This window comes from Podarcis liolepis (assembly GCF_965112155.1).
Source record: "Podarcis liolepis genome assembly, chromosome: 9".
NCBI lineage: Eukaryota > Metazoa > Chordata > Lepidosauria > Squamata > Lacertidae > Podarcis > Podarcis liolepis.
The window spans coordinates 197023-220801 of NC_139564.1; the positions used below are offsets into that span (position 1 = coordinate 197023).

A 23779-nucleotide genomic window follows, 5' to 3' on the forward strand; every position below is an offset into this window, starting at 1 on the left:
CTTCCTGGCTGGTGTCCTTGTTTTTTGTCCAAGGGAGCCTTCAGATTTCTCCGTTAACAGTTGGGGGGGGGGATGAACGAATTCCTATGCCCCACAAATAACCCAGAGATGCATTTTAAACAAAAGGACACATTCTACTCATGTAAAAACACACTGATTCCCGGACCGTCCGCAATTGGGAAGGCAATCGGGCTGCATCCGGCCCATGGGCCTTAGGTTGCCTACCCCTGACCTAGCAGGAAGGCTAGTCTCCTCCAGAAGGAGGGCTGGCTGCAGGGGTCTCTGGGAAGATCCAGCCTCTAGCTCCTGCCTTGTCTGCTCACCCCCCCAATGCCACCCCATCCTCTCTGTACCATAAGAGATCTCTCCCTCTCTCTCTCCCTCTCCCTCCCTCCCTCTCTCCCTCTCTCTCAGCCCAAACGGTGCAAGAAGGGGAAGGACTCTGAATATGGCACTGAATATTCCCACCTCTTCCCGCTCCCTCTGGGCCCTTACTCTGCTTGCCTCACTCATCACTGACTCATCCTTGCCCTCAGGCCTTATGGGGGGGGGGCAGGAGAAAATCTCTGCCCTGCATATCTCACTTCTCCTGCACCCCCACATGCTTTCCTCAGGGTCCAGCATCTACATGCCAGGATCTTGCTCTCACATCAGGCAGCACAAGAATTGCCACAGTCCTTTTCTCCATGTCCTGCTCACAGGCTGCATTTTGCTCCCCCTCCTGAAGTGAGGGGCTGTTTTGTTACCTCCTTAGCAGGGGCCAAGGTCTCAGGCATGGCACTGCCAAGGCAGAGACAGAGCGGAGGGACACCCCTGAAGCTCCCAGCATGTGCTTGTGTGTACGCAAATGTGCGTAGCGGGATGCCAAACTGGGTCTTTGACCTGGGAGAAATAAAGCCTCATTTCACCTCTGGCCAAGAGGTTGACTCTCCAGGTGCATCACAGCTGCGTCAGGCCATTGCGTTGCCCAAACGGAGAGCTAGCTTGCCTGCATCTCGCTGGTGGGCTTTTCTTCTCCCTGGCAGGCCTGGGCTGGAGTACGGGGGTCTTCTCCTGCTCTGTGCGAGTGAAGGGGAGCGAAGAGGGATTCATTTGTGTGCACTGAGAGACACAGGGTGGTTGTCTCTCAGAGATGCTTTGGTCGTGATTTAGTCTGTGACCAGTTGGAAAAGGATGCTGTAATTACTAAGACCCAGTATGGGTTTCTCAAAAACAAGTCCTTCCTTCCTTCCTTCCTTCCTTGAGTTACAAGCTTGGTGGATCAGGGGAATGCTGGCAGAAGGACAACAAGGAGGGAGCCAGTCAAGCTTCTCTAGGGAGGGAGTCCCAAAGTTGTCTGGGAGCAGCCATTGAGAAGACCCTCTCCCACAATCCCCACCAAGTGGGCCTGGGGGGGGGGGCAGGAGCAAGAGAAGGGCTTCCCTCAAAGATCTCCAAACGCAGGCAGTTTGGTGTGAGAGAATATGGTCCTTCAGATAGTTTGGAGCTCAGCCATGTAGGCTTTTATAGGTCACAACCAGCCCCTGGAATTGTGCCTGGATACAGACCAGTAGCCAGTGGAGCTGCTGAAACAGGGGAGTCGTCTTCTCCCCATACCCAGCCCTGGTCAGCACTCTGGCTGCAGCTTTTTGAGCCAGTTGAAGTTTCTGAGCCCTTTTCAAAGGCAGCCCCACATAGAGCACGTTACAATAGTCCAGACGGGATGGAACTAAGGCGTGTGTCACTGCAGTTTCAACTCAGACATCTCAAGGAAGGGGCACAGTTGGCACACTAGCCTTCACTGTGCAAATGCGCTCCTGGCCACTGCAGAGACCTGGGCAGCCAGGTTCAGGTCCGAGTCCTGGGGCCTGCCCAAAATGCAAACGTGTCTTGAACAGGCTGCATCCCTCCGAAATAGCAGAGCCGGCTGTCCTCAGCATCACCCAAGATCCTCTCCCTGCAGTTTCATGCATATGGCATGGCCGGCAGGCTGGGTCTGTGCAGCACTCCAGAAATGCCCTTGGGAAGAGCAGCAGAGCCACTCCCTGCAACTTCTAAAGACATGTGCTTTGCCTGCCTTCATGTTTGCTTCATGCTTGTGGTTTGCTGGAGTTTGTGCTTCTCCTCCTCTTCCTTATGTCAAGAAATGCACTTTTCAGAGTCACCCTTTGGCGGCTTCCTTGACTCCGCTCATTAGGCTTGCTGGCATCTCCTTGGACCTTTTGTCATCTGTCATGTACATTTCTCTGCCAGTCTATTCTTCTGATCTCCGATCTTCCACAGGGGGGTCGGCCTCTGCGTCTCCCCCTCAGCTTCAGCCAACAGCCTCCCTTGGGAGAAAAGTCCCTCTTCCGACATTCAGAGTGACAGTGGGTGGACACCCCTCTCGCTTCTCCTCCCACCCAGGCTGAATTGGACGGTGTCATAATCACTCCTTTGAATGGCTTAACGAAAACAAGGGGCAGTAGTCAACTAAGTAGACTCACTTAATGGCTGAAACATGGCCATGTGCATTCATCCCAATGGATCCACTCTGAATAGTAGTAGTAGTAGTAGTAGTAGTAGTAATAATAATAATAATAATTTATTACTTATACCCCGCCCATCTGGCTGGGCCTCCCCAGCCACTCTGGGATGCTTCCAACAGGGTATTAAAATCAAAATAAAACATCAAACATTGAAAACTGAGTTACTAGTCCAACCCCCGCAGTGCCAGAATCATGGCTAGAGCATCCCTGACTAACAGCTGGCTTTGGCTCACTCATCTCTGGTCAGGCACTCGATCCCTGAAGCCATGTAGCATAAAAGGGATCTGGCGTTATTTGGCTTAGGGGAAGCTGGTGGGTTAATTTTTCATCAAGTGAGAAGGCAAATGGCTCCTGTTTGCTGCCCTCTGGTGACGGTTTTCTTCCACCCACATTTGCTCTCCTAAGCGGCTCCCAGCAGCATCTGAAGACCCCAAAGAAAGAGAGGGAGGAAGGGAGGGAGCAGGCAGCAGAGCTCAGATACCTTCAGGGACACCCCCCAAAGGGGTTCTGAGTGGCTTTTTATTGTCTACTCACAGCAGACAGGAAGTGATGGTGCCACCTTCCTTTCAGATGCAGTTTCACATTTGCTTATTTAATGGGGAAACAACTCAATTATAAGCTTTCGTGTTCAATATTGCTGAAATGCGTTTTCATGTCCATAACTGTGCCCTTGAATTAAAAAAGCAGGAAATCTGACAACTACCCATTGATCAGAATAAAAAATTACAGAACATTAATCAGCCTTTGATAGCACCATCAGTCTTTTCTGCCCAGTCCACCACTGGCTCAATTTATTGGGCAGCTTTCTCAAACTGCCCCCACTTCCGTGGGTTCCTTCCCTGATTTTGATCCTTTGCTCTTTGATCTGTGATAATCACAGTCAAAAAATGAAGTAACAGAGTGATGGGAACAGGGCAGCCCAAGGGGACCCCCCCTCTCTTTTCCCTCATGCCCCCACCCTGACAAGACTAGAGGAGCCGGAAAAATCCAATCTAAGTGGCAGAGTGCCCTATTTTAAATGCCACCCCAGAGGCAAACCCTGGTCCCAAATGGAGGGGGCAATTGCTGTGGTTGGAAAGGGGTGGGGGTTGCTCTTGTTGCTCCTTGAGAAAATCCAACTTCGCTGATCAAAACCTGGGAGGGCGGGTGGACAAGTGATGATGCCTCCAGCCCCTCCCAGACTCTCTTTCTTGGGGCTCGCAGAATCAATTAAGCATTTATGTGTTGAACATCAAGGAGCTGCAGGAAGCCACACAGCCAGGTAAGGTGGCAGGATTTCACAAAGGGACCATTGGCAGCCGGCTGCCCTCCATCCCCCTTGCAAAGGCCATTCAGCTCTGTGCCCTTTGTGCATCAGGGGGCGGCACAGGAGGGAGGCTGCCCTTGGCCAAGGTGAAATCAAAGGCCCCTCCAGAAAGGAGACTCATTGCTCCCCATGGGAGGGAATTAATTGGATCCTTCCAGAGCAGGCCACCATCCCAAGCCCCTGTTAGCTGAACTGGGTGGATCAGAAGAGAATATTCCAGCAAAATCAAAGTCAGATTTCTGTGGGCCGACTGCGCAAATGCGCACAGCTCAGATTCCTTCAGAGACAGGAGGACCTTCATTCATTCATTCTAAGCTAATAGAGGAAGACTTTGGAGGCCGGCCAGAGCCATCCTGGCTAGAAGCCATCAATAGCCCTCTGTGAATTTGCCCAATCCTCTTTTAAGCCATCCAAGTTGGGAGCCATCACTGCCTCCCACAGGCATGAGTTCCATAGTTTAACTCTGCCTTTGTTCCTTTAAAATGTTTATATTATCAATGACTTCAAGTCAGTTTTAGATACAGGTAGGTAGCCGTGTTGGTCTGCCGTAGTCAAAACAAAATAAAAAAATCCTTCCAGTAGCACCTTAGAGACCAACCAAGTTTGTTATTGGTATGAGCTTTCGTGTGCATGCACACTTCTACAGATACTTCATGCACATGAAAGCTCATACCAATGACAAACTTAGTTGGTCTCTAAGGTGCAGTTGTTGTTTAGTCGTGTCCGACTCTTTGTCAGCCCCTGGACGAGAGCACGCCAGGCCCTCCTGTCTTCCACTGCCTCCTGCAGTTTGGTCAAACTCATGCTGGTAGCTTCCAGAACACTGTCCCACCATCTCGTCCTTCGTTGTCCCCTTCTCCTTGGGCCCTCCATCTTCCCCAACATCAGGGTCTCTTCCAGGGAGTCTTCTCTTCTCCTGAGGTGGCCAAAGTCTTGGAGCCTCAGCTTCAAGATCTGTCCTTCCAGTGAGCACTCAGGGCTGATTTCCTTCCGAATGGAGAGGTTGGATCTTCTTGCAGACCATGGGACTCTCAAGAGTCTCCTCCAGCACCAGAATTCAAAAGCATCCATTCTTCGGCGATCAGCCTTCTTGATGGTTCAGCTCCAGGGAGATAAGGTGCTACTGGAAGGAACTTTTTTATTTTGTTTCAAGTCAGTTTAGTACCCATCTGCTGCTGTACAAGGTTAAAGGTGTGTCTGTTTAACATGTATTGAAGCTCGAGTTATCCGAGTGTCATTTTTGCATCTTGTCGTCATTCAGTGCACACCTTTCGGTCTTCTCTACCACCGGCCTGGTAAGGAAGACGCCAAGTTTTTTGTGACATCCATGAAATCTCCCGCCATGAATAATTGGCCAAGTCTTTTAGGTGCCACCAGCCTCTTTGTTTTTCATTCAAAGATGAAGGAGTAAACGCCCCGTGCCTGGGGCAGCAAAGCCCAGGAGGCCTTTCCGCAGGTGGGGCTCCCCTCTGACGCATTCAGAGAGAGGCACCAGCCGGGGTGTGTGTGTGTGTGTGTGTGTGTGTGTGAGGGCGCTGAGCAGGGAGTGTCCAGACCCAGCGAGAGCTTCGGGGTCAAGGAAGGAGCAGATCTGTGAACGGGGCCTGAAGCAACAAAGGGGCCAGTGAGGTCTGATGGCTGGCAAGACATGATCTGGGTAAGCAGTGGCACTCAAAGCCTCCCTCCCTCTTTTCCCTGCTATTTTAAATCGGCAGGAAGCCCCCGAGCTGCCCAACGTCTCAGTCTGGCAGATGGCAACCCTTCAGCGTGCTCCTGACTGCAGAGCTCAAGGAAGTGAGCCAAGGAGCAGCTGGCACCGCAACGGTGCCGCATTCTCTCTCCCTGCCTGCCTGCCTGCCTGCCTGGGTCGCTCCCCCCCCCCCGGCCAGAGTCCCTGGGCAGCCCTCGCCTCCTGCCCACCTTGCCCACCGTGTCCCGGGCACCCGCGCCAAGTCCGCCTGGGCAGCGCATGATGCGTCTCTGGGGCTCCGCGCTTGGGGTGTCGAAGGGAAGGGGCAGCCACAGCATTCCGGGGGGGGGGCAAGTGGGCCACCCTCCCTCCCTCCCGGAGGCTCCTCCTTGCGCGCCCGGGAAAGGCTGCAGCGAAGGGGCGCGGAGCCCGGCCCGGCCCGCCCAGGTCTCCCTGGAGGGCGCCGGGGCCAGAGGTGCTGCTGCTGCTGCTGCTGCCAGCCCGTGCCGGCGCCGCGGGCCCCGCGAGGGGAGAGCCCGCCTTGCCCGCCCCGCCCCGCCAGGTGTGCATGACGTCACAGGAGGCGGGGAGGAGACCGGAAGTGCCGCTGGGCTCCGCCCCCAGCTGGTCCGGCGGCCATTGGCCGCTCGCGGTCACGCGCCTGCCCCCTCCCCTCCCCTCCCGTTCCGTGGCCTGCGCGGCGCAGGTGAGACAGGTGAGGCCCGACGGGGAGGGGGGTCCGGGGGGGGGGCGCCTCTCTCCGTCCCCGATCCGGGCGGGGCGTCGGGGGCGCAGATCCCGCTTGGCCGTGGCTCTGCCCGGGGGCGGGCGGGAGGTGCCGTCGGGATCGGGCCCCCCCACCCTCCCGCCTGGGGCAGCAGCGGCCAGGCGCCCTCGGGGTGGGGGGGTCTCCCCGGCTGCCGGTCTCTGCGGAGCCCCCCCCCCCGCCCCGGCCAGCCGGCCTGGCTGACGTGTCTGGGGAGGAGGCCGCCCTGGGAGCTGGCTGCTGGGCACCGGGCACCGGGCACCGGGCACCGGGCAGCAGCAGCCTCGGCTCCGCCCGGCCTCTTCCCCTCCCTGCTCTCCCACTCGGGGCTTGGGCAGGGGGGGGGGACCATTCCTGCCTTGCAGCGGGTTGGGCTGGATGACCCTCGGGGGTCCCTCCCAACTCCACAATTCTCGGAGGGAAGGTGGTTGTGGGCACGGGGCTCCCGTGGCTTCTCTCTCTCTCTCTCTCTCTCTCTGACCCCCATTCAGGGCCAGTGGGGGAGCTGAGCCCTTTCAGCTGCTCTCCCTTGGGGTCTGGAGGAGGGCAGGGAGCAGCCTTCGTCCTCTGTTGCCCACCGGGCTCCTTGGCCCACCTGGAGCCATTGACCCCCCTTTGCACCAGCTCCCTCCTCCCCGTCTGACGTTTGGGCAGGTCCAGGAGATCAGAGCCAAGAGCCCTTTGTCCCCGAGGCAGAAGCACCACAGCTTCCCGTGATCTCGCATGCAGCGTCCCTTGGGTGGGCTTCCAGGGACCCCTTTCTGCACCCCTTCCTTCTCCAGCTCTTCTGACCTCTCCTCTCGGCAGGTTTCCTGGGAGACTCTTCCTGGGCTGGACTGCCATGGCGGCAGCGGCAGCAGAGGACCCCTCTGGCCCCTTGGACCAGTCAGATGGGCTGAGCTCCCTCCTGGATGACGAGGAGGACGAGGAGGAGGAGGAGGAGGAGGAGGGCGGCAGCGGCAGCCACACGGAAGGCCTGTCTGTGAGTGGCGAGGGCGACCTGGAGGTGAATCCTTACGACGGGCTGCCCTTCTCCTCCCGCTACTATGAGCTGCTGCGCCAGCGCCGGGACCTCCCCATCTGGGGCTGCAAGTTCCTCTTCCTGGAGCACCTGGAGGGCGGCAGCAGCATCGTCTTGGTCTCTGGGGAGCCGGGGGCCGGCAAGAGCACCCAGGTGAGGGGGCACCCAAGAGAGGAGAGGGGGCTGTGCTGCGGAAAGAGTGTAAAATATTTAAAGAAAATAATAGGTCTGACAGCCAGAAGTGAAGCTACAGGGAACCAGGCAGAGGGCCTTCTCGGTGGTGACACCCACCCTGGGGAACGTCCTCCCATCAGATGTCAAAGAAATAAACAACTATCTGACTTTTAGAAGACATCTGAAGGCAGCCCTCTTGAGGGATGTTTTAAATGTTCGATGTTTTATCGTGTTTTGAATATTCTGTTGGAAGCAGCCCAGAGTGGCTGGGGAGGCCTGGCCAGATGGATGAGGTATAAGTAATATTATTATTATTACAGATAGGTAGCCGTGTTGGTCTGCCATAGTCAAAATAAAAAAATTCCTTCCAGTAGCACCTTAAAGACCAACTAAGTTAGTTCTTGGTATGAGCTTTCGTGTGCATGCACACTTCTTCAGATACAGAGCAGTGTATCTGAAGAAGTGTGCATGCACACGAAAGCTCATACCAAGAACTAACTTAGTTGGTCTTTAAGGTGCTACTGGAAGGAATTTCTTGTTCTTATTCTTATTCTTATTCTTATTCTTATTCTTCTTCTTATTTATTCCCGGGGGTGGTGTGAGAGGCTCTCCCCTTCCTCAGTCCAGAGAGGCTGTGTGGGTGGCCTTGGGTGCTGTGCTGTCCTCTGAACTTGCCTGCTTACCTACCCAGGTGTGCCCCAGGCAGCCTGAGGTTTGTCTCAGCTCTGCCCGTCAGCCTCTCCTTGACTTGGGCTTCCTGACAGAGAATGCACAAACTCTCTGCTGGCATAGATGGGGATATATCATCATGGGGTGGGGGGAGCTTTGTGGCCTCAGCCCTTTTTTTTCTTTATATATATACTTTATAAATTACATTTTCTGTTTTACCATTTTAAATTCTCATTTTACATCCTTAAGATATCAATGACTTTGCTTCTTCTCTTTCCATGGTTCATTTTAGATATCATAAATCCCTGTATATTTTACAAAAAGCTATACCATTCAGTATTCCGTTATTGCATCTGTCAAAACTTGTTTACACGGTTGAATTGATCTTAACGCTGCCCGTGTTTTCAGCTGTATTTCACTCCTTTTCCTCTTGGCGGGGGCTGGCTTCTCCTTCCTTGCCCACAACCAGCTTTTGCCCTCGGCATGGGGGGGGGGGAGCGCTTGGGAGCCAGACGGGCAGAATCCAGGCAGAGCCTCTCCTGACACGGAAGGAGAAGCCGCAGGGAGGTGGACTTTGGCCTGGGTGGGGCGCATTGGAAGCAGCCTCCCTCAACACGGAAGGACACCTGTTTGCCCAAGGAGAATCCTGAGCACCGCAGCCCTGGGGGCATCTGCTCACCTGGCTATCTGGTATTAGCACAGCAGGGGGCAGGGAGGAATCTAAGTGGCACTTGCCCTTTCTCTGTGGGTTTCATTGAAATTCCTGCTGATCAATAGCAGGCAAGAAACCCACCTTTGTAAATTAAGGAGAGCGTGCTGGATCCGGCCACCACCCTGCTCTCCCAGGTGCCCCAGTGGGAGACGAAGGCAAGAGCACTTTCTCCCCTCCTGGAAACTTCCAGAAACTGGGGTTCAGAAGCAGACCCCTCACCCCCCAGCCATGGAGGCAGATCAATGTATAGAGCAGAGCTGGTAGAGGTGGCTCCCAGCAAGCAGAAGGGACGTTCTGCTGGCCTCCCTGGGTTGGGGCGTTCCTGGCTCACGTTTAACAAGCCTCCCTGGGGAGACTCGGCGTCGGCTGTTCTTCTGTGGGTTGTTGTGCCTGAGGCACCAAGGTGGAATCACATTCCCTGCCTATGGCTTTGGGGAGGGGGGTGTCCTTGCTGGCAGCTGGCAGCCCCTCCACCCAAGGATGATGGGCCTGCCTGTCATTTGGGGGCTGGATCCTCCTCATGTTTGGGTGTTTTCACTGGAGAAGGGAAGACCCAGCAGGGACATGACGCCACTCCTCAGATGCTGAAGAAAAAGGCTGGAGGGAGAGGGGAAAACATCTGGAGAAACTTGGTGCACCATTCAAAGTGTTGGTGCTGACCTTTCAAGCCCTAAACGGCCTCGGCCCAGTATCCCCGAAGGATTGTCTCCACCCCGGACACCGGGGTCCACCTCTGAGGGTCTTCTGGCGATTCCCTTGCTGCGAGAAGTGAGGTTACAGGGAACCAGGCCGAGGGTCTTCTTGGTAGTGGCGCCTGCCCTGTGGAACACCCTCCCAGCAGAAGTCAAGGCAATAAGCAACTATTTTACTTTTAAAAGACAAGTGAAGGCAGCCCTGTTTAGGGAAGTTTTTAATGTCTGATGCTGTATTGTTTTTAATATTTGGTTGGAAGCCGCCCGGAGTGGCTGGGGAAACTCAGCCAGATGGGTGGGGTATAAATAATGAATTATTATTATTGTGTTAGAGGCAGGGATAAGAAAGCTAAGAGCCATGGGGCTTCTGGAACCTAGGTGGTGGGCACCGAAAATAAATGTCTAGGCACTTCTTCTTTTTTCTCTTTCTTTCTTTTTTGCTGCCAGGCTACCAGACCAGGCAGCAATTTCTTCTTCTTTCCTTTCCCCCTCTTTTTGCTGCTGGGCGAATCAGGCGGCCTGCAGGGTCTTTTGCGGCTGGCTGCGTGGGCTCTGCTCAGCCCCATAGTTGGAGGCAGCCACGCTGCTTCTGAGTTCCAGCTGCTGGAAACCACAGGAGGGGAGAGTCTTGCTCTTGAGCTTTCAGATTTCCCTTGGGGGGGGGGATCTGGTCAGCCACGGTGAGACCCGGGTGCTGGCGGGATCCAGCCGGCTGTTATCAGGTTGTTATAAGCTGCTCCGTGGCCTTCAAGAGCCTCTGCCCCCCTCCAGATGGAGGATTCTGGGTGTTCTCCATGGGTGCCTGGGCAGTGTGGAGTCCAGAATAGCACCACCTGGAGGGGAGGGGCAGCCAAGCCCCCCTGGCCTGACCTCACCTGTCGCCCCTCCCTTCCCCAGGTGCCCCAGTGGTGTGCTGAGCACGCCCTCTCTCTGCAGTTTGCTCCCGGCCAAGTGGTTTGCACGCAGCCCCACAGCCTGGCCGCCCTCAGCCTGGCCTTGCGGGTGGCTGACGAAATGGACCTCAACGTGGGTCATGAGCTGGGCTACAGCATCCCCTACGAAGACTGCTGCACCTCCGAGACGCTGCTCAGGTGAGGGGCAGGGGACCCTCCGGGGCTGCCGGGGGAGGGGCGTTCCTTGGCCTCCCACTTGGGCCTGGTGCAAATGGAGCCAGGCAGGCTTGAGGCTTGAAGGGGTCCCCAAAGGTCATCCAGCCCAGCCCCTGCAAGGCACAAATCGCAGCTGACAGGTGTCCACCCAACCTCTGCTTAAAAACCTCCAAGGAAGGAGAGTCGGCCTCCATCCATGGGAGTCCTTTCCACTGCCGGACAGCTCTTAGCACCAGAAAGTTCTTCCTGATATTGAGTCTTAATCTCAAGGAAATAAGCAACTATCCTACTTTTAGAAGACATCTGAAGGCAGCCCTGTTTAGGGAAGTTTTGAATGTTTGTATTGTGTTTTTAATATTCGGTTGGGAGCTGCCCAGAGTGGCTGGGGAAACCCAGCCAGACGGGTGGGGTATAAATAATAAATTATTATTATATTATAGTATTATCTCCTTTCCTGTAACTTGAAGCCATGGGTTCAGATCCTGCCCTCTGGAACAGCAGGAGACAAGCTTGCTCCATCTTCCAGCTCTTCAGATATTTGAAGATGGCTGCCATACCCTGCCCCAGCCATGCAGAAGGAAAGGAGGCAGGGGTGGGGGAGCCCAGAGGAGAGGAGCACCCCAGCCCCCCCCCCCAGCACCCAGCACCCGTCCCAGAAGGAGCCGTCCTGCTCAACCCACCCCAGGCTCTGGGTAGCCCCTAAAGAGAAGACTCAAGCGACCCAAGTGCAACCCTTTGGGCACCTCCCCCCCCCCGCCTCTGGCTAGGTGAAAGGAAGGCTGAAGTGAGGGGTGACCGTGCACCCACGGCTTCTGCCACCCCCTCCCCCTTCTCCCATCTCTGGAACAGCAGCAGGAGTCAGCCTGGGCAGAACTGGCTTGGCAAGTCAGCCGGAAATGCCTCATGGACAGAAGGACACAGTTGCTCATGGAGAGTTTGAGGGAGACGGAAAAGGGAGATCCTGACTAGCTTGAAAAGCAAAGGGCGGCGGCGATGGATGAGGCCCTGCCTAATGAGAGGCCTCAGGAGCCCGAGAGGAAGCAGTGTGAGGCAGCAGCAAGAAAAGCAAACGTTCTTTTAGGCTTATTCTAGAAGCGTGGCGTCCAGATCAAGGGAAGTGACAGTCCTGCTCTCTTCTGCCTTGGTCAGGCCACACCTGGAGTCTGGTGTCCGATTCTGGGGACCGAAGTTGCAGAAGGATGTTGACAAGCTGCAATGTTTGCAGAAGGGGGCAGCCCAGAGGGTCCAGGGTCTGGAAATAAGCCTGCCTTGGAGGTTTTCCAGGAGAGGTTGGGTGGTCCTCTGTCATTGATGCTTCAGTTGTGATTCCTGCATTGCTGGGCATAACCCTTGGGGGTCAAAATCCCCAATTCTTTTATTCCCCAGTGTGGCCCCTCCTCACCAGCTTCTGCCATGAGGCTCTTGAGAGACCAGTTATTGGGGGGGGTTTAAAGGGCAGGGTGGTCTTGAGTCTTCTGCCTGCTCAGGAGCTTCAGCAGGAGAACGGGGGGGGGGGGTAAAGCATTGAGGGCCCTGCCCCCCGGCCCCCGCCTACCAGGCGCCTTGTGGCTTCCAGGTTCTGCTCGGACGAGGTCCTTCTGCGGGAGATGACGTCGGACCCCCTGCTGCACCAGTACGGGGTGGTGGTCCTGGACGAGGCGCAGGAGCGGACGGTGCCCACCGACCTCCTCCTGGGGCTGCTGAAGGACGTACAGCGCCAGCGCCCAGAGCTGCGCCTGGTGGTGGTGACCGAGCCGCTGATGGAGGAGCCCCTGCGGCGCTTCTGCCCCGACGCCCCTGTGGTGCGGGTCCCGGAGCCCAGCCCAGCCCCCCGCCTGGCCTGCAGGCAGCCCCTGCCAGGGGGGCACGTCTTGGCCGCCTGCCAGGCCGCGCTGGAGCTGCACCGGCGGAGGGAGCCCGGCGACGTGATGGTCTTCCTGGCCAGCAAGCAGGTGGGGCTCGCGGGGCTGCGGGGCTCAAGGCGTCCGTGGCCCCCTCCCTTTCCAGTCTGGACGAGGACCCAGGCAGGCAGAGAGCAGGAGGGGTCCCCCGAATGTGCCAGGCCTTGCCTTAACCCCCGAATGCAGGTTTTGGGTTTGGGGGTGTTTCTGGCCCTGGCTAGCTCTCTCTGGGGCTCAGGGAGTCTCTGTAGCCAAAAGGGCCTTTGACAACTGTGGCTGGTTCTTCACCTGCGGCTATTCCTGGACCAGGGAAGCCTTGCCAGAATAGTCCTTATTTCAGGACTGGATTCAGGGCCAGACTGAGGTTTGATGCGGCCCTCAGCTACTGAAGGTGATGGGGCCCTTTCTATGTCCAGCTGTCCTTTGTCCACAACAAATGGCTGCTGTTTTTTGTGTTGAATAGATGCTCTATGGTCATTTATGCAGCCAGTCCATGGAGAATGTCGGCACCCTGTATATAGAAAGGAGCAAACCAGGGATATTTTAGGGAGCAGGCTAGCAGGCAGGGCCCATGACTTACACCCGAGGAGCCTACACGACACAATACACGGTTGCTGTGTGTAGGTTTCATTTTATTTGTTTTTTATCTTATATTTACACCCAGGTTTTTTTCTCATTTAAATTTTTTAGGGGGCCCCAAGAGAGTGGGGCCCTAAGCTAGAGCTTGTTGAGCTTATATAGTGGTGCCTCGCAAGACGAAATTAATTGGTTCCGCAAGTTTTTTCTTCTTGCGAGTTTTTCGTCTTGCGAAGCACGGTTTCCCATAGGAATGCATTGAAAATCAATTAATGCGTTCCTAGGGAAACCGCTTGCCAGGCTGGCGGTGCGGAGAAGGGCTTTTCTCCGCACCGCAAGCCTTCAGGACAGGTACGGGAACAGAGGGGAAGGCGCGCAGCGCTTTCCCTCTGTTCCCGGGGCTTGCGTGGGAGGAGGGTTTTTCCTCCCCACCGCCAACATTCAGAACAGCATTCTGAATGTTGGCGGTGGGAAGGAAAACCCTCCTCCCACCCCAAGTCTTCAGGAAAGCCATCCGAAGCTGGGCGGCGGGAGAAGGTGTCCCCGCCCCCCCGCCCGGCATCGGAGCTTCGTTCCGATGCCGGGCGGCGGGAGGAGGCGTCCCCCCCCCCGGCATCGGAGATTCGTTCCGAAGCCGGGCGGCGGGAGGAGGCGTCCCCCCCCCCGGCATCGGAGATTCGTTCCGAAGCCGGGCGGCGGGAGGAGGTCCGAGGACAGTGGGGAAGATGCGCTGCGCTTCCCCGCTGTCCCGGATATTTCCCTATGGGCTGTCGTCTTGCGAAGCAAGCCCATAGGGAAATTCGTTTTGCGAAGCGCCTCCAAAACGGAAAACCCTTTCGTCTAGCGGGTTTTCCGTCTTGCGAGGCGTTCGTCTTGCGGGGTACCACTGTACGTAAATCCGCACTGACTGGATTACTGCCATGCGCTCTAGATGGAGCTTCCCTCGTCCTGGATTCAGAAGCTTCAGTGAGTGCAGAATGCTGCAGCGCGATTGCTGAGCGGACGGAGGCCTTGCCAGCATCCGACTCCTGGGCTCAGAGGTTGCACTGCTTGCCCACTTGCTACTGGGCCCAGTTCAAGGGGTTGCTATGAGCATCTAAAGCCCTGAGCAACTTGGGAACAGTTTACTTGCACGTGCCCGTTGGCAGAACTGAAACCAGTCCAGGTGCCCCTTTCTGCACTGGCAAGAACTCCGAGTTTAGTGCGGCAGCTTCTGCACTTTGGAACTCCCTGCAACTTGATACCAGGCAGGTGGCGCCACTGTCCTCTTGGGGGCACCTGCTAAAAACTTTAAGGTCTAGGCAAGTCTACCTAGTTGTTTTGAATGCTGATGCCTCTTAATTTTCTTGCTGGTTTTTAATTTTTTGCATGGTCTTACTGTTTTGTTCTTCTAAATTCTTTGAGGTTTTCTACCATTAAGCTGTATATCCATTTTATGAAATAAAATGAGATAGTGAGTTCTTGGGGTCTTTGGGGGGGCAGGGGAACAATGTTAGGGTCTGGGGGGTTGCCTTTCAAGTGGGTTCCCTAGACCCCCGGGTATAGATAGGGCGGTATATAAATTCAATCAAGAATAGTAATCATAATAGTTTCCTGGGGTAGGCGGCTTCTGGGCTGTCCCTTGAGTTTCTGCAGCTGAATATATTTTTCTTCCCCCCCCCCCCCTTGCAGGAGATTGACGAGTGCTGTGAGGCCATCCGGTCGGAGGCCCTGGCCCTGGACCCCGGCCTGGGGCCCCTGCTGGTGCTGCCCCTCCACCCTGGTGTGGGCCGAGACGTCCAGCGGCTGTACGAGAGCAGCCAGGAGCAGCCCGGGGGGGTCCGGGCACGCAGGATCGTGGTCACCCACTGGCTGGCGGACGCCGGCTTCTCCATGGGGACCGTCAGGCATGTCGTGGATGCCGGGCTGGAGCTGCACAGTGTGAGCCGGGGGGGAGGTCTGGGAGCCCCCCGGGAGGAGCTTTGGGGGTGGGGAGGAAAGAATTGTAGTTGGGGTGGTCCTGGCTCCTCATCCATAGTGCTGTCTTCTGCAGCAATCACAGAAAGGTAGCGTTGAAAGGGGACCCCCAGGGTCATCTAATCCAACCCCCCCACATTGCAGGGAACAGGCAGCAAAGGGTCTCCCCCTTTGATCTGTCTGCACAGGACTCCCCTGGGTCCATCTCCTGAGGTGGTTTTTTAAGATATATAATAATTTTATTAGTTTTCAATTACAATCCAATAATAGCCTCATTATAACTGTACCAATTTATAATACAATTATTAACACCAATAGTTCAAATACTCTAGAATTGATGGCTTAGTTATTTGCTTTATTTCTGCATTCCAAAATCTTACAAATTTCCATTACATTCCGGTCATAATAATAATCCCTCATACAACAACTGCAATATTAATAACTTCTATTCGTGTTGACACGTTAAATGACACTACAAGTGAGGCACTCAAACTATATCCTTGCTCTTCCTGAGTGTGGCAGTTATTCTTCTCCTTCCTTTCCCCCGGTTGTTGCTGTTCGCCATCATGCTTTGGGCGGAGCTGATATCCCATTGTTGTTCCAGAAATTTCTCCATTGCTCCGTCCCGTGTTTCGTTGTTTTGCAACTTTAACAACAGCTACAAAAATAACTCTGTCCCAATGAATAACCTGTTTTCACCATTTTCCCTCTCAGCCTGGGAAGAAGAGTGGTCTGTCAAACTGCAGATGACTCAATAAAGAACCTTATCAGTTCCTTGGCAAGTTCACAGACTCCTTTCATTCTTCCATCCAACTGAAAATAAATGAGCAACAATACTTCCAATTAAATTAAATTAAATTCCAAGTCCTCTTTAGGGTTATTCAGTTCACTCCGTAAATAATAAAGGATGGGAAAGAGTCGGCTCTAAGTTTCCATCGTAAACCTTTTGCAAAATAGAGCTTCCCTTCTCCCCCCCCTTTTTTGCACACACAGTTCTATTTAATGTTATATTCCATATCTATAACCCGATTTCTTCTGTTCTCACTTGTACAAATATAATTTGAACTAAACATTCAGAGGAGGATTGCCAAATCATCAATGTAAACTTTAAATAAAGAAACTGTAGGCTCCCCTCCCACCCCCAACGTCTTCTGCACCGAATGAAGTTTTATCTCAAATTCAGACCTTAAAGTCCTTGCAGTTGTTTTTGTCCCGCATTGATTTTCTGTCTCCTGACGTTTTCTCTCCTGGGCAGGTTTACAACCCGCAGATCCGAGCCGAAGCTCAGGGCTTGCGCCCCATAAGCAAGAAGCAGGCCGAGGCGCGGAGACTCAGGGCAGCGGGGAGCCCCCCAGGTAGGCGATGCCTCCTTCCCCAGGGCCTCTGGGGGCTGTTCTGCGGAGACCCTGGGTCTTCATGGACCCCCAGGGGTCCTCTAGTCCACCCCTGCTATGCAGGAATCTCAGCTAAGGATCCTTGCTAGGTGGCCATGTGACCTCTGCTTAAAAACCTCCAGCGAAGGCTTTTGGGTGGGGGTGGAGAGCAGCCTCCTTCTCTTCCCCAGGGACTAGAGTCTTGACACTGCCCCCTCCTGTGCCCGGCAGGGTCCTGCCTCCGCCTCTACTCGGACGCCTTCTATCAGCAGCGCCTGCCCCCCGTCCCTCCGGCCCCCATCACCGAAGCCAACCTCAGCCGCCTGGTCCTGCTGCTCAAGAGGCTGGACATTGCCGACATGGGCCAGTGCGACTTCCTGGACCGGCCAGGTATGTCTGGGGGGAGGTGGGGGGGTCTGGTGGGGCCCCTGCCTGCCAGCCGGCCAAGCTCAGCAGGGCTCTCCTCTCCTCTCCCTGCCCAGCCCCCGAGTCCCTGATGCAGGCGCTGGAGGACCTGGACTACCTGGCTGCCCTGGATGACGACGGGAACCTCTCTGAGGTGGGCATCATCATGTCAGAGTTCCCCCTGGACCCCCAGCTCTCCAAGGCCCTGCTGGCCTCCTGCGAGTTTGACTGCGTCCACGAGATGCTCACCCTGGCCGCCATGCTGGCAGGTAGGTGGAGCCCTGCAGGGGGCGCTGTGGGGCCTCCTCTTGCAGCTCCAGAGACCTCGGAGGGAAAAGGCCGGGCCGGCACTTGAACTCGCTCCCCCGGGAGGCAACGATGGCCACCAGCATGGAGGGCTTTAAATGGGAATTGGGCCAATTCATGGAGGAGAGTTTTCGCCACAAGGCTCCCTCATTGGAGGCAACAAGGCTTCTGAATCCCCGTTTCTGGAAAGCGGGAGCAGAGAGCTGCAGCGGCCCTTGGGTGCTGCTTTCTCAGAGTGGGCATTTGGTTGGGCCCCCTTTGGCCTGATCTAACAGCCTGGCACTTTTTCTGCTCTTGTGGAACCTCCAGGTCCAGGCGCAGTCTATCTAGATCTCTGGCTTCTTGAGGGGATTTGGAAACTGTGAGAAGAGCATCCTTTGCTCTTCAGGCCCTCGTGTCAGACCCCCTTCCAGCCTCAGGTGCTGCAGCTAAGGCACAGGGAAACAGAACGGTCGGGGCATCTGGCCCAGCCGTCTGCAAGGCAGGAATTGCAGCAAAAGGCATGCCCTGAAGGGATGAGAATAAATGCTAGGAAAGGCTATATTTGTTAGATATTTGTTAGTTCAGCAGAGTGCATCCCTCTGCAGCTTAAAAAGAAGCTTCGATGGGCTAGTTTTAGCCTTTAAGTAATCCAGGATGGTTTAAGGCAGACTGGATTCTCCAGGGATTTCCCCCTTTCAAAACAATAGTCACACAAACAGTTTCTGTTGCAGAATAACAGATACAGCAGCTTTCTTCAGGCAGGCTTAAAATGGTAATTCAATTACAAAAACCTACCTTTTTTTGTAAAATCTGACTTTTAGAAAACATGTGAAGGCAGCCCTGTTTAGGAAAAATTTTAATGTTTGATGTTATATCGTATTTTTAATATTCTGTTGGGAGCTACCCAGTGTGGCTGGGGAGGCCCAGCCAGATGGGCAGGGTATAAATAAATTCTTGTTATTATTGTTATCATTTATTATACTGAAGTCTGGCTTAAAATGGTGTCTGAGCACTGGAGCTCAGACTTAGCAGGCCTTCTCACGTTTCTGGCTGGGTGGAAGGTGACGAAAGGGACCCGCTGTGCCCGGGCAGGTAGGAGAATATCTACCGCTACATCCTGTGCCTGTCAGGGCACAATGGGAGTATCTCTCGCAGAGTTCTCTCTAGCAAACTTACAAGAAAGTGCTCTGAGCTTCAGCTCCTGTCCTCTGCCTCTTTGGCAAAATGTGAATTGTTGGTTTGGAGTGCCCTTGAAATACCCCACATTCCCCAAGGTGGGGGGCAGGCGGGCAGGCGATGGTGGCAGGGACCTCACTGGCTCTCCCCCCCCCCCCAGCCTGGCCCTGCTTCCTGGCTCCAGAGGGGGCGCGCTGGGAGGAGGCCCTGGCGGCCCGGCAGCGGAGTCTTCTGCACCCGGCGGGGGACCACTTCACCCTCATCAACGTCTTCAATGCCTTCCAGCAGCGTGAGTTTGCGGAGGGGGTGGGAGGGACCAGGGCGGGAGGGGAGCCTTGCTGGGGCCCCCTCTCAAGGGGAGCAGCCAGGAGAGGCACCCACACCCTCCCTCCCTCCCCAGAGAGCGACCCGGAGAGCTGGTGCCGGAAGCACGCGGTGAGCGAGGCGGCCCTGCGGCTGGCGGGGGCCGTGCGGGCAGAGCTGCTGGAGGTCATGCAGCGCATCGAGCTGCCCGTCTCCCCACCGGCCTTTGGCAGCGACAGCAACGTCCAGCGCCTGACGCAGGCCCTCATCTCGGGCTTCTTCCTCAAGGTATGGCTGCTGCCTCAAGGCCTGCGTGGCCGGGAAGCACAAGGGAGCTCTGTTCTGGGAGAGCCCCGCAGAAGGCTGGCCCTCAAGCAGCCAGGAAGGGGGTCCGGAGGGGGGGGCAGGCAGGGAGGCTGCAGCCCAGGCTGAGAGCCTTGGTTATCTCTGAGCCCAGAGCCCTTCTGAGTTGGGGGGCTCCACCCTGCACCCCATCTATTGGCTAGACATCTCCCTGGGACTGCCTGCAATCTCTCCCTGCCTGGGCTCTGGGGAAGGGGATGGAACCGTCCCGCCTGCCTGAGCCTCTGCTTCCCCTCCCGCTTCCAGGTGGCCCGCGACATTGACGGCTCCGGCAACTACCTGCTGCTGACCCACAAGCACGTGGCCCAGCTGCCCCCCGGCTGCTGCTACCGGCTGCGTCGCCCGCCCCCCCGCCCTCCTCCCTGGGTGCTCTACCACGAGTTCACCATCTCTCAGGACAACTGCCTCAGCATCGTCTCCGAGATCCAGCCAGAGATGTGAGCATCGGGGGGGGGGGCTGGGGGGGGCAGGGCTGTCGACGCCATTCCTTGGCCATGAGGACTAGGACCTTGGCTTTTCAGAGCGGGGGGGGGGGGGACTGTAGGCCGTGGGCCAGCTCCACAGGGATGCCTCAGCGCTGCCTTGACTTTAGAGGAGGACTGGACAGATTCATGGAGGAAAGAGCTCTTGATGGCTCCTAGCTAGGATTATTCTGCTCTGCCTCCACAGCTGGAGGCAAAAATGCTTCTGAATCCCCATTGCTGGAAACTGCAGGAGGGGAGAGTCCTGCTCTTGCGCTCAGTCCTGCTTGCGGGGTTCCCTTGGGGGCATCTGGTTGGCCACTGTGAGAGAACAGGGTGCTGGGCTGGGTGGGGGTCCCCTGTGGACTGAGACAGCAGCCAAGCTCTTCTGGCATTCTTGTAGAGCCTCCAGACCCAGAGGCAGTCTACCTAACTCCTAGTTTATTTGGGGTATTTGACCGCTGAGAGACCAGGATGCTGGACTAGATGGCCCCCTGTGGCTCCTACACTCTGTGGCCCAGGAAGCAGCAGCAAGGGGGGCTTATGCAGGGGGGGGGGTGTGTGGTAATAATACTAATTTATTATTTATACCCCGGGTTTCCCCAGCCACTCTGGGTGGCTCCCAACAGAATATTAAAAAGACAATAAAACATCAAACATTAAAAACTTCCCTAAACAGGGCTGCCTTCAGATGTCTTCTACAAATCAGATAGTTGTTTATTTCCTTGACATCTGAAGGGAGGGCGTTCCGAAGAATGGGTGCCACTACCAAGAAGGCCCTCTGCCTGGTTCCCTGTAATATCTAAGCAAACCACCAGAAGGCCCTCAGCGCTGGAACTCAGTGTACGGGATGGATGATGGGGGTGGAGACGCTCCTTCAGGTCTACTGGGCCAAGACCGTTTAGGGCAGCCTTCCTCAACCTCAGCCCTCCAGATGTTTTTGCCCTGCAACTCCCACAATCCCTAGCTTGCAGGACCAGTTGTCAGGGATGATGGGAATTGTAGTCTCAAAACATCTGGAGGGCCGAGGTTGAGGAAGCCTGGTTTAGGGCTTTCAAGGTCAGCAGCAACACTTTGAATGGTGCTCAGAAACATAGTGGGAGCCAATGTAGGTCTTTCAGGACCGGTGTTATGTGGTCTCGGTGGCCGCCCCCAGTCACCAGTCCAGCTGCTGAATTCTGGTAGACTGTGTCTGTTCCTGCCCTCCCTCAACTGGGTGCTTTCTCCCTGCAGGCTGGCAGAGCTGGCACCCCAGTACTACCTGAGCAACTTGCCCCCCAGCGAGAGCCGGGAGCTGCTCCTGGAGCTGCGTGAGAAGCTGGCGGGGGCCTCGGAGTTGCCGTCTCCGCCTCCATCCCCGCTGCAGGACGAGGGGCCTCAGGCCCCCAGAGCTGGCGAGGACACAGAGGACACCTGCGTTCTGCAATGAGCCCAGCAGGAGCACCGCTGGGTCCGGATTAAGCCCAGCCCCTGGAGGAATGCTGTTCCCAGGGGTCAGAGGAGGGTCCCAGGCACTGGCCGCTGCTGTCCTTGGGTGGCTGGGCCTGCTGCCCCTTGAGGCCAGAGCCCCTGGCATTCCCTGGGCATGGGAGAGGGTGGGCAGGGGCCCCAGGAGGCAGGTCCTGCTGTACTTTTGCTGTTGGGCGCTCTGGGGCAGACTGCGGGGAGCCTGGCTGCTCTTTCCGGGACCCCCCAGAGGCTGGTGGCAGCCAGGTGGCGCAGCGGAGGGCGGGGGTGGCATGGCCTTATGGGTGGAGGTGTGCCGTGGACTCAGGGCTCCACTCCCCCCCGGCTTCTCATTGGCAAAGGTGGCAGAACCCCAGGCAGACGGTCAGGTCTGCAGAGGCAAGGCCAGGCTGGAGGTGGGGCAGGGGTGTCTCCTTGTGGGTCCTTGCTCCCCCCCCCTCCTTGCTGGGGAGTGGGCAGCAGTGGGGTCAGTGGGTCTGGGCAGAGCTTCATTCTCACTTGTAGCAGGAGACTTTGCTCTCCCCCCCCCTTGCCACGCAAGCCGTGCACCTGGGAGCTGTTGGGGGGGGTCCTCTTGGAGGCTCCCCACAGCCATGGGGCAGCTTTAGCAGAGGGTGATGCCCTGCCCCCTTGTTTTGGGACTCTTAGGGTTGACTCTTCCTGAAGTCTTTTCTTAGCTCTCTGCTTTTACTGCTGCCTTATTTTGGGGGGGGGGCAAGATGGCCCTTGAGTGGCTGTTGAGCTTTTTACGGACTCTTTGCACCAGGGGAGCGGGTGGGTGTGTCTCTCAGTGGCGGCCACGATCCTTATCTGCAAATGTTGCTCCCGAACTGTTAACTTTAAAGAGGCTGCTTGGGATCAGGGCAGCCCTGTCTACTGTCAGTGCCATTTGTGGGGTGCCTGGCACCTGGCGCCCCCCCCCCTTGATTCTTTCTGGCCTAGAATGTGGTTCACCAAGCAGAAGAATTAAAAGATACCTTTGGAAACACTGGACTCTGTGAAATGCAAGGTTGAATTCTGATCCCCCTGATCCCCAAAATGGAGCTGAAGGCGCAGGAAAGGTGGTGCCAAAATGTGGGGAGAACCTCAGGCCCAGGGGGCTGAATACAGCCCCCTCCCCCCAAACTCCTTACCACCCTGCTTTGCCCCCTCCCCTGGTATTTTGCCTGGCTGGAATATGCCCTTGAGCTCTTTCCTCCCCCAAATAAATTATTTTGTTTTGTTTGTGTGGTGTACAATGATAAATAGTAATCAGTGAGCCCCCCCCCCCCATTCTCCGAAGATGCCGGCCTCTGCTTTGCACGCAAGGGTCCCCCAGTGTTCATCCAGACGCTCCCACCATCGCTAATGGGGATTACTTGGGGAGGGGAAAAGACCTAGGCAGGCAAAGGGTCAGCCGCCGGGAGCCGCGAAAGGGCCAGGGGAAGAAAGCTCTGGTTTAGCCCGGACCAGCCTAGCCTGGGGCGCCTCTACCGAGGCTCCTCCGGCGAGGCTCCCGCCTGCCTCCCCTCCCTCCGCCCCAAAGCGAACAGGACGGGGACGCGCGCGCAGGAACCGAGACCGAGGAGCCCGGGACGCGGACGGAGGCGAGAGCAGCTCCTGGCTCCTCGACGCCCGCTTGGTGCCAGCAGCCCGTCGGGGAAGAGGGAGCGGCAAGAGACGGAGCCCGGCCGGCAGCAGCGGGAGGCGGCACGGGGGCAGCCCAGCGTCCTCCCCGGGACTCCCCTTTTGCAGGGGGCGGGGGTGACGCCTTGGCGGGGGCGGCGCGGGGTTCCCCGACCTGAAGCGGGGCAGACGAGCCTTTCGAGGAATCCCGGCCGAGGGAGCGGGTGAGTCACAGCCGCCGCCCCGGCAGGAAACCCTCCCCAAGGCGGAGTCTCCGGATCCTCGGCTGCAAAGGGACGGGAGCGGGTTTGTGATTTCAGCACCCCGAAGTCTGCCTTGGCCAACACGCGCCCGCCCCTTGGCCTTCCGCTCCCCTCGGCTCCTTTCGGGTGTCTTGGAGGACTGTCTCGCTTCCCGCATCGCAGGGGGTTCGACTAGATGACCCCTGGGTCCCCTTCCAACTTAGCCGTCCTTTGTCTCTTTGAACTTCCGGAGTGAGCCCCTTTAGGCTTCAGTCTCCTTCTGCGAACGGGAGCAGCAGCGTCCGGCTTCCTGCTTTAGGGCCACGCTGGGCCGCTGACCGCGAGCAAACGGCGGGCAGAGAATGTCTGCCACGTATTGGTTGATTTGTTCGTTAAAAAAAAATCTCAGCAGTTTTTCCATGTGCCTGGCAAATGCAAGATCAAAAACTGCTGTGAAATCTCAAACGCAACAGGCGAGAGCTCTGCGCAAACACTGCAAAATTCGCTCGGTGCTCCGAAAAGCCCATCCGAAGTGCGCGCCTTTAAAAAAATGTCAGTGCAATTGGGCCCCGTGAGGAAGTCAGTCTGCCACGGAGGATATTCCTGGAGGGGCGGCTGGGAGCAGCCTAAGGGCACTCTGGGCGGGGGGGGGTCCTCAATAAATGGACTGCTCCATAGGAAAACGGGGGGGAGCCTTCCCTGTCTCTCTCTCCAGTCCCAGAACACTGGGTGCTTCCTAAGCCACGAGTGGGACCTCAAATGGCTCCCAGGGAGGAGGTGGGAGGAAAGGAACCTCTCCCTGGTGAGCTGCTGCCAGTCCAAGTAGGCAATACTGGGCTGGATGGGCAAATAGCCAGACTGGATATATTGGGAGACACTGGCCTGCGAGTGCTCCAACTGGAGAACAGCCTTGACCAAAGGGGTCCTGGGCTTTGAAGACACTCAAACTAAGGATGAAAGGGAGAAACGTGCTAAGAGGAAGGTACACTTGGGAAACCCTCACCATGATCAACTCCC

At 56.3% G+C, this 23779-nt stretch overlaps 1 protein-coding gene across 3 annotated transcripts; it reads left to right on the top strand.

The window, feature by feature from the left end:
* The first annotated feature begins 5311 nt into the window (after positions 1-5311).
* Positions 5312-22139, top strand: DQX1 (DEAQ-box RNA dependent ATPase 1). 3 transcript variants are annotated; one of them, XM_083458707.1, is made up of 12 exons: positions 5312-5470; positions 7077-7443; positions 10435-10628; positions 12223-12598; positions 14795-15043; positions 16335-16434; positions 16684-16842; positions 16935-17126; positions 18482-18610; positions 18722-18912; positions 19234-19424; positions 20682-22139. In XM_083458707.1, the coding sequence occupies exons 2-12, from the start codon at positions 7111-7113 to the stop codon at positions 20875-20877; spliced, it is 2310 nt and encodes a 769-aa protein (XP_083314833.1). In that variant the 5' UTR covers positions 5312-5470; positions 7077-7110; the 3' UTR covers positions 20878-22139. The 3 variants fall into 3 exon arrangements, with proteins under 3 accessions (XP_083314833.1, XP_083314832.1, XP_083314834.1); XM_083458706.1 differs by lacking the exon at positions 5312-5470 and adding an exon at positions 6128-6218; XM_083458708.1 differs by lacking the exon at positions 5312-5470 and adding an exon at positions 6137-6209.
* The last annotated feature ends 1640 nt before the right edge of the window (positions 22140-23779 follow it).

Bases quoted from the DNA above. Each gene is read 5' to 3' on its own strand.
- DQX1 (XM_083458707.1), top strand. From the start codon at position 7,111: ATGGCGGCAGCGGCAGCAGAGGACCCCTCTGGCCCCTTGGACCAGTCA. The intron at 17,127-18,481 runs GTAGGTGGAGCC...CCCCCCCCCCAG, and splicing joins CCTGGCCGCCATGCTGGCAG to CCTGGCCCTGCTTCCTGGCT. The intron at 18,913-19,233 runs GTATGGCTGCTG...TCCCGCTTCCAG, and splicing joins TCTCGGGCTTCTTCCTCAAG to GTGGCCCGCGACATTGACGG.